Source organism: Silene latifolia, chromosome 9, assembly GCF_048544455.1.
Source record: "Silene latifolia isolate original U9 population chromosome 9, ASM4854445v1, whole genome shotgun sequence".
NCBI lineage: Eukaryota > Viridiplantae > Streptophyta > Magnoliopsida > Caryophyllales > Caryophyllaceae > Silene > Silene latifolia.
Window position 1 is genome coordinate 8,459,775 of NC_133534.1, and position 10,202 is coordinate 8,469,976.

At 36.2% G+C, this 10,202-nt stretch overlaps 1 protein-coding gene across 1 annotated transcript; it reads right to left on the reverse strand.

Moving 5' to 3' along the window:
- Window positions 1-3,381: 3,381 nt before the first annotated feature.
- Window positions 3,382-9,395, reverse strand: LOC141598982 (auxin efflux carrier component 3-like). The gene is made up of 6 exons (XM_074418836.1): window positions 7,960-9,395; window positions 7,528-7,816; window positions 6,381-6,466; window positions 4,676-4,833; window positions 4,374-4,450; window positions 3,382-4,031 (listed from the first exon to the last, which is right to left on the reverse strand). Exons 1-6 carry the CDS (start codon window positions 9,275-9,277, stop codon window positions 3,965-3,967), a joined length of 1,995 nt encoding a protein of 664 aa, XP_074274937.1. The 5' UTR covers window positions 9,278-9,395; the 3' UTR covers window positions 3,382-3,964.
- Between the last annotated feature and the right edge of the window lie 807 nt (window positions 9,396-10,202).

A 10,202-nucleotide genomic window follows, 5' to 3' on the forward strand; every position in this document is an offset into this window, starting at 1 on the left:
ATTGAATAGAGCTGAACTGAAATTAAGCCAAAAAAAACATTGTCTTACTCATTACTAAATACAGTATTGTTCACTTGTTCTATTGAATTGTTTACATATTTTACTTTTAATTAAAGTATTTCAGTGAACTTTTTTTTGTTTTGTTTTACCTTTTTTTTTTTTGACAACAGCAGGAGAATAACTTACAATGTTTTATCAGCAACAAAGTAAGCTACTCGACTAAGTAGCACCAGAAACCCGCGAGCTAAACCTAGCAATACAAAGTCATACCTAAGCAAAACATAAATATTAAATAAAATTAAAGCTAATACAATAAGATAAGCTAAAACCGCGACCATAGGATGGAAAAGGGCGGAGGAAGGGCCACGAACAGCCGAACCAGCTTCAAAAGCACACTTGACTTCCAGGAGACATCGGTGCCAACGAGCCGCAGAGTGACAATGACAAGGTGCACTTCCGCTCTTGCGAAAAGAACGAAGAAAGAAAAAGAGATGAGTGAGACGACGAAGTCTGCCATCGGCGAAGAAAAAACTCCTACACCTTAGAAATCGGACCCTTTGACCAAAAGACCAACACATCAGGAAATCCACCATGCAAAGAAGAAAGGCCCAAAGCAGTCCATAAACCAGAACCCAATCAAAAGAAGCCAGAAAATGTCTTCTGTCGAAACCAACCCGCACAGCACTGCTAAAATCCAACTCACCAGGGCGGCGGAGGGAGATGGACTAGGGGTGTTAATGAGACGAGACAGCTCGCGAGCTATTCGAGATCGGCTCGGTCAAAGCTCGGTCAAAGCTCGGCTCGTGCGAGCTCGGCTCGGGCTCGGACTCGGCTCGAGAGCTTAACGAGTCAAGCCGAGCAAAGGCTGGCTCGACTCGAAAAGCTCGCGAGCAGCTCGAATTTGTGTAATTACATAAGATATTACTGATATTTTATAAAAATATTTTATCATAATTATATTTTTGTATCACACATATCCAATGTCTCGCTGATTTGCCAAATATTTTTACATATAACCTTTGAGCCTTATTATTGAAAATATCGAAAGAAAAAAAATAAAAAAAATAAACAATTTTATATAGGCTCGATTTGGGCTCGAGTTTGGCTCGAGCTCGCGTTAAAGCTCGCAAGCTTTATAACGAGCACATATTTTTGAAGCTCGGGTAAGCTCGAGATCGGCTCGAGCTCGAGTTTTGGTTCTTGAGCACAAGCCGAGCAAGGCCAAGCTCGGGCTCGGCTCGGCTCGTTAGCACCCCTAAGATGGACACAACACCCACCGGGTGTACAGTGACTAACTTCCTTATTGACCCGTAACTAAACATGAAACAGGCAGACCCAATTAAAGCTAGGAAGATAAAGCTAGGAAACTGTTTTATTTGGAAAAACTGTAAATAAGGTAAATAAAAAACAAGCATCGACAAGTAGCGAAAACCACCGCATCCGACTTGACCAACAACACAGCCAAAATCCCAATTCTTCCCATACCATGCACATCTCAAAAGGGAGACCCATCGACCATGACCTCACCCCAGCCTAAAAAAACCGGTCTCAACAAACACAACCACGGAAATAAGTGACAGATCAGCAAGCACCAAGAAACTAAAAAAGGACATATTTTTACTTTGTAGTTTTACTAAAAGAAAACTTTCACAAGAGTTCAAGTGCAAGATGAGTCGATGATCAATAACAAATAGTTTTATACAATCAAACAAGTCATCCAACTTCAATTACTAAAAGATCTATCATACAATGTCTAAAATTTATTTTGACAACTAACCCAAAATAAAAATAAAAACAAAGGTAATACATGAGTAGATGTGTAAATCACATTTGTAAAGATACTCACTCATCAGTTACGTATTCTATCGTGGTTAATCGCTTTAATTTCCTTATGTAAGTGTCTTTACTCATTCTCTTATGTTCTCATTTTAATCGTGTAAAAATCTTGTTCTTTTCTTATCATGTGCGTGTTACTTTTTCACCTTTGGTATTTCTGAGAACATTTATCTCTCAATTCCTTAATCTTTGTGGTAAGTAAAAAATTCGCCGAAACCAAGAGAACAACATATATTGTGCTCCGTAGAAACCTAGTCTTGTCAGTTTGTTACCTATATTAGCCAACTGAAATTAAAATATATAATCTGTAATATAATCCTCATACACTTTCATTAATTTCCTATTAACTTTGTCATTTTTCATAATTTCAAGTTTCACAAATCGACTAGTAATTTATAACATTGAGAGGTCGGTAGTCCACGACCTGTCCGATTTTTATCAATAGGATTGATAACGCCTTAATATGTAGCGCATAACATGTCGCTATATTATGATTTATAAAGGATCATGTCACTCAAAGCCTCAAAGGTGTTAAGAGGTAGTTGAAACATATACATCGATTTTATACCTCCTAAATTATACCACATTAAATTTAAGGTATTAAACCTTGAATACGACGAATAAACAAAGCAAATTCTCATTTGTAATGTGTCAAAAAATATGATCATTTTATAATAGAATTTACGTATGATCGATTACTTTTTATTCAAAAATGGTCTTGACACAATTTGTGACCGGGCAGCTAGGTAGCACCAACACGGACACGGACACTGACACGACACGGACACGCGATACGGCATCTCATAAAATTTAGGACACGTGACACGTCATTTAAATTTAATAAAATATATATTTTATATTTATTTATGTGCGATTTTATTTTTGAAAAAGTATTTGAATATTAAATTTAAATAAGTGAAGGTAAAACTTGACGTTAATTATAACTCATTCTCATTTCCAAAACCAAAAACTAACTTATAATCAACTATTTTGACATCTCATTACTAGTCTAAAGAACATCATTTACCGCTAATTCAACTTATTTCCCCACCAAATTCAATCATATAACAATTCACGCCATTTACCTTAAATTCAGCTTGATTTCGTTTGAAGGTGTGTCCAAATACCATGGACACGTGTCGGACACGTGCCCAAATAAAAGATGAAAGTTAGACACGGCTTTACAAGTGTCCGACACGTTTTGACGTGTGTCCGACGAGTGTCGTGTTCGACACGGATGTCCAACACAGGAACGCCGATTAGGAGAAGTGTCCGTACAACCTAGCCGGGCAGTCACAAAAGAGACTAACCGAATGTCCGAATAAATTAGGCAAATTATGCAAGTATACAAGTAATACAACTAGTGGATCGGCGTTAAAGTAGAACGAGGGGCCAACAAAGTAAGAAATAATGACTTAAAAACGGCAAGGATCAATAATTTTACAACACAAGTCGCAAATATTGACCTCAAAATTTGGAAAGTTAGCATATATCCCTGAAAAAGTCAGGTTTAACAAAGCAAATGTTAGATACTTGTGTGAGTTGTGTCTATATTTGTAATAATGACTTAAATGTCACCTTCTAGAACAAATGCATTTACAAAATCAAACATTTACACACCAATCCCTAATCCTCCTATTACAATACCCCTTACCTTACTCAATTACTACTTCCGTTCTAAATCTTCTGATATTTCAAACAAAGATAATCATTGGAGGAAATATATACTAATACACTAAAATACAAAAACAATTATAAAAAATAATTAAGTGGCCATCATTTTCCCTAATTTAATCTTAATTCCCCATTTTCATGGGAACAAACATGAAACACCACCCATCATTTTCCCTAAAACTTTAATAAAATGAAGATGATGCTAAAGTAAGTGGGGGCATAATCCTCATATTAGGCAAGAGGGTCAAATTTGTTGTCCTTTGTCAAAGAAGCTCCCTTTTTTCTATACCAATGTTGTGCAATTTGTGTGACAATAATTGCACTTAAAAATCTCTTGTTTTAAGGCTTTGAGACTTGAAAGTATGTTGGGAGGCCAAATTTGTTCTCTTGTTTTTCCATTTGCCTTCATTGAAAAATGTGGTAAACCAATTAATCTTTGGTTGCATGCTTGATTTTAGAGTCCTAGGAGAATGTAGTATACCAAGGTAATTGGTAGTGCTATCAACATCCCAAATATCACTCTGCCATAGAAAATGGAACAATATTAGTAAAACACAAATTTACAAAACTTACACCGTATAACAGTCTTATATAAAAACAATAAGTCTTGCTTGTGACGGACTCTATCCGTCACAAGCTGAAGACGGATAATGTCCTTCTCATAATAAGGCAAGTGAGAGGGAAATGGAGCACCCTATTGATAGTGTCACTTGCATATTGTAAGAGGGGCACTAACCGTCTTTAACTTATGACGGATAGTGCACGTCTTCAATGAGAATTTGTGTATAAAAAATAATAACGATATATTAAGAAACTAAATAAGCCAATAAATTTTTTCAGAATATGAAGTTATGATCACTTACGCAGTACTGAGGATAGCGGGATGATTGTTATACTCTTTTGCGAAGACAAATGGGACGATTCCTTGAGGAAGCGCAGCCTATGAGAGCAAAAAGATAGATGTTATTATGTTTATTTTCAAATTTATTTTGAAAACACGTTAGGTTTTCATGTATGATTGAGAAAAGAACGTGATCTAGCTCACTATATTGTCCTTGTGTTTTAAGTTTGTTTCTCCATTTGAAATAAAAAGTTGCATTCATTTTTTATATATATGACAAAATATATCTTAATTTGCTTCAACGAAAATGAAGAAGAGATGAACCTGAACAATCGCAATACGAAGGAGGTCACCCCTTAACCCAATGACAATAGCTGCCACCGCCATTACAGCCGGTCCGGTTAGAAATCTCACAGCCATTGAAAAGGTTGCTACGGTATTTCCACATGCAATGATCTTTGGTTGCAGAGCCATGAATAAACCTTCACAATAACATAACAACCAATATAATTAATCTAAATTGTTCATAAACAAACAAATACTCCGTATATAGTTAATCTGTTGGTATATGAGAATAACCATTTATGTAACTAAAAGAAGTTCAAACTTGACTATCATACATTATATAATAGTCCTTATCGATATTATACTTATACATCTTATTTAACGATAACAATATCAACTCGCGATCCTATCATTGATGATCATTTAGCAAAAGTAGGTTTAGCAAAAAGACGTAGAAAGAAGATCATAATCGGGACAGCCTAAATTCCTCGTGGCCTCCATGCTAGGACCACTTACTAAGGGAACATAAAGTCCCTACAATATTAGATAGGTCAATCAAATTCTAACCGTAGTTTTGAATCACGACAACGTGACTATAGTGACCTTGATGCCAATTGCCAACATTTCTGCTTTAATGACCCTCCTTTAAAAAAATTGGATTGAAAGAAAATACATATCCCACCATTTTATGATTAAAATAAAAGTTTATATCATTGATTTGGACTCAAGAAAACACTTTTATAAAGTAGGATTTTACTTCTGTGATCTTATAATAATGTAAATAAAGTCATATGATAAAGTTTTGCTAATTTGTTTCAAAAAAAAAAAGAAGAGAAAATTATTATATGATGAATGGAGTCAGAAACTCAATCCGTAAACATAATATGTATTAACAATAAGCAAACAAATTAAGAGAAGTCCTTATCAAGTTTATGATGTCATTTAGTTAGTTAAGTGATCAATTCATATAAAATAAAAGGATATTTGATATTAATAACCCCAAATTGGTTTGGCCTTCCGTTACCAATCCCAAGTTGGCGTGGTCGCCCTCACTTAACAAGATTATTCAAATTTGGCGCCTTCACTTAAAAGATCATTTAAATTTCACTTCCTTATAAATAAGAAATTACGCGTCATTTACATTCTAAATTAGTAATTTTCATAAACTAGAATCTAGACTACTAGTGACCCTATGGTGTATAGGACCACTAAGGTAGTAACGCGCTTTTTCATGAGTTCCACTATTACTGCATTCTTAGAAGTAAATTCGAAACTTCTAATTAAGTTAGAACAACTCCTTACTAGTTAATCTAAATAATCGTGATATCTTACACTGCCACACTGAGTATACCGGTTAATCAAAATAAAACGCTCTCTCGTGAGTTTTAACATTACTACATTTCAAAACTTGACCTTGAGGCTTCTGATAAAGTTAGAACAACTTCTTACTCGTTAATCTAAATGCTCGTAATATCTTATACTGTCGCGGGGTATTCCAAAGAATGTTGAGAGAGTACCATCCAATGTGAAGTAGGCTAAAAGAAGAAAAGAATTGGGAAAAACAAAGTACCATAGAAGGGAAGGAAACTATACCAATTGGTAGAGAATGCTCGTGTACTAAGGACCTACATAAAACTTTGCCAAACAAATGCACATGGGAAATTGGTGCAAGTATCCACCACACAAGAAAAAACAAGTAAAAGTTATGGGAACGAACATCAAATTGAATGAATAGATAACATACCTAAGCTAAACATAGCCATTCCAAGTCCAGCATCTGATAATATTGAGATTGAGTTCTCAACTATTTTAGGCATTCTCACATGCCACCTGCATTAATACAACCATTCAATCATACTTTGCATATGAAACACTCATTCATTCAATCAAACTAACAAAGAATTTTATACGTCTTGTATCGACTTTTAACAAACTGGTAGGTTTTCATAAGACTCCTTAACGACGTAGAATGATTCTCCAAGCTAAGTAACCTTTGTACCTCATGTAGTTGTATGTGTGCTGTTGTGTGCTGTACAACAGTCTTATTTGAAAATTTGTATTACCAAGTTGATTTTGTTAAATTACACGTATAAGATGATAAATATCAGAAGAGGGTGTGAACCGTAAACATAGAAATGGGATATGAACTTAAGAATCATAAACCATAGTGAAGTGTGTCGATATCATAAGGCTGTTGTGTGCTATACAACAGTGTTATTTGAAAATTTGTGTTGCCGAGTTGATTTTGTTACATTAATACTCCAAGATGACAAGTGTAACAAAAATGGGATTAAAAGAAAATATTAGGTATTTCTTTGTTGAGAAGCGGGTGTGAACCGTAAACTCAGAAAATGGGAGGTGAGCTTAAGAATCATAAACCATTTTTTTTTTTGGTATATAACATCAAGTGCTAATTTCAAGAGCTTGAAATCGATCGAGATCTCTGATTAAGTTAGAACAACACAATATCAGTTGATCTAACTTAAAATCGAGACCGCTGGTTAAACTAAAACAACACAATTTCAGCTGATTAGCTTGAAACCGAGACCTCTACTTTACTCACACAAAACTCAAAAAATTTACCAAAACAAATGGGTTCTAAGAACTTGCACTCATCTTATTAGACTTTCCCATAGTTAACTAGGGAACACTCATTTAGTCACTTGCTTTCTCATTATATGCTCTCATCACAAACAAGTAGCTAAAGATATGATTAATGCATTATATAAAGTATATTATGATTATTACTAGAGGAGGTCATTTCAGAATCATTGAGAAAAGTTGTTCAAGACATTATAATTGAAATATAAAGGATGGCTTTCTAATTCTTGACTAAATTCACATAATTGAACTTTATTAAGGGACCCTAAAGTAATGAATTGTTAGCTTACCTAAAGGCAACCAAGGACCATATTAAACCAATCAAACTCGAGTACGTGTTCGGATTTCTGATTAGCTTTCTCCACACCATTATTAGAATTAATCTTGTCATTACACTTGCTGGTGGCATTTGTTTTCCGCCACCCGTCTCCGGTGCCTCACCCGCCGTCTTAGGGTGTAATTCGGCGGTTGAACTTGACCCGAGTTTGTTCAATCTAATTGCCCCTTCTTTTAATTCGGTTTCCTCGTCTGCTGGAAAGCTAAATTCCTCCCTTGCAAAATCCTCACTTCTTCTAGCACCTAAACGAATATCAATTATCAATAACTTACTTATTTAATTTAATACTCCGTATGTTTCACTCAAGTAGCCTGGCAGGCTAATTGAGTGAAACATAACAAAAACATATATACGGAGTAATAAATAAATTAACAAAAATGCGTACCTTTAGATTCGCCATTGGGTTGATCAGGGACCAGCATCCGTATCTCCTTAGCACCCAAATCGGACCGACCGGATTGGTCCGGAGTACCGAAATCATTGCTGCCGAAAACGTGGAGCCCACCCACTTCAGATACAGGGGAAGCACTAGAGCTCCATACAAACATATGAAGCTCCTTAGCATCATGGCTCAACTTACTCTGATGATTATTATTATTACTATTATTATTATTATTATTGTTATTATTCGGTTGCGCGACAGCTGTCGCTTGTTGCGAATTATTCTGAGCTGCTACTTGTAGTGGTGGTGGACCTTGAGTCTTCCCACCACTTTTAGTGACCCCAGTTCCAACCAGGTCCGGGTTCGGGGCTGGGTAAGCCCCAGCACCCGACACCGGAGCTGAAGGGTAGAACCCGAACCTGGGAGAAGCAGTCGGGTTCGGGTTCTCCTCAAAGTTGGAGGGGCGGGGCGTGGGTCCCCTGGAGGATTGTACAGAGTACAATTCCGCCGGCCCAAAATTCGACAGCCGGCCCCCAAACCCCTGATTATACCCCATCATGGAGTAAAAATCGGAGGTATTAAAATTCGACCCTCTAGGCGTAGGATTACGCGAGGAGCTGAGACTATAAATCTCAGCTCCTGTTAAATTCGATGGTCTAGGAGTCATACCAGAAATCGAGTGTCTCGAAACATTCGATTTCCTTACTTTAACATGTAATTTACCATCTTGACCGATTTCAGCATCCGTTTCAAGGAAATCCCGACCGTCTAATGAAACGACGTCAGAATCGACCTTAAATGAGACAATGGACGCAGCCGTCTCAGGGAATTGTTCCATGATAAGTATCTTAGCGCCGCGATACTCAAAGAGGAAGAGTAAAAGAGTATACCAAATGATACATTGGAGTACCACTATTTGTACCATAAGACTACCAGAGTAAGGCCCATACATGGCAATCAATAAGGGAATACCCATAACTAAGGTATTTGGTAAAGTCGAAAGCGAGAAAATCGTAATCATCCACTCTAAACTTCCGTTTCGAGTTAAATTAGTCCATAAGGTTAATATAGTTAACATTATGAGCTTTTGTAGGGTGTCGGCCGCGATAAAGCGAAGGTTCATTTCGTAAGGGTTGTTTGATGAGATAAAATGGAAAGAAAGAAGCGGAACTGCGAAAATCGCAACAAATCGGTTTATGCCGGAACATTGGTCCGGGGAGAATATTTTCCACCACCGGACCGAGCCATAGGCTAGAATCATGGCTACGTAAAGCGGAACCACCGCGGCTAAGACGGTGTAGAGGTCGTGCCACGAGATCATGGCTTTAGATTGGGTGTTTTGGAACGGAGAGGTTGAAAGAATGAAGGAAAAAACAGTTAAGTAACGAACTAAGATGAAAATGGGATGTTTGGGTGAAGGACTAGTGGAGTGAAGTAAAGGAAGAGCATGCTATATAAGATAAGGTGTGCCAAGTGAGTTGGGTAGATGGGTCCCTTTTTTGAGAAATTTGAGTTGTATGGATTACTTGAACATGTTGTTCCATTGGAATAAAGGTAAAATGGGTGAGAGTGTTTTTAGAATTATGGCCACTCTAATTTTGTGAATAAGTTTTTTTTATGAGTTTGAATATATTTCTTCCGTTTTGGTTATTTATTGTCCTTTTATTTTGGATTATTTTGGCACAAAAACTAAGAAAAGAGGAAGGGATCAATTACTAAATGACAAGTGGAACAAATTGAGTGTGAATGATCAAATTGTTCATCAAGTTCATTCTTAAAATAGAAAGGAGAACAACTCACTGAGACACCCTAATATAGAAAAGGGCAACAAATAATAATAATAATAATAACTAATAATTAAAATTATAATTAAAATTATAATAATACTAATACTAATATAATACTAATACTAATAATATTTATACGAAAATAATAATACTACTACTACTACTAATAATAATAATAATAATAATAATAATAATAATAGTAATAAGAATAATAATAAGAATAATAATAATAAGATGTGTGTCGATCTGACGGGGTCTTTCCCTTGTCTCAGACTGGGTTGTTTGATTTTGTGTCCGGTCGGGTTGTCGCTGATGTTGCTCAGAGAAAGTGTGTCAAGTACCAGGATTTGTGCACGACGGATGGTTATGGTTTCCTACCCTTCTCTTTCTCTTCACTGAGAGAGCTGGTAACGGACGTTGTGGGCCTGTGGCTTTGCTCAAGCGGATCAAGAAATTCTT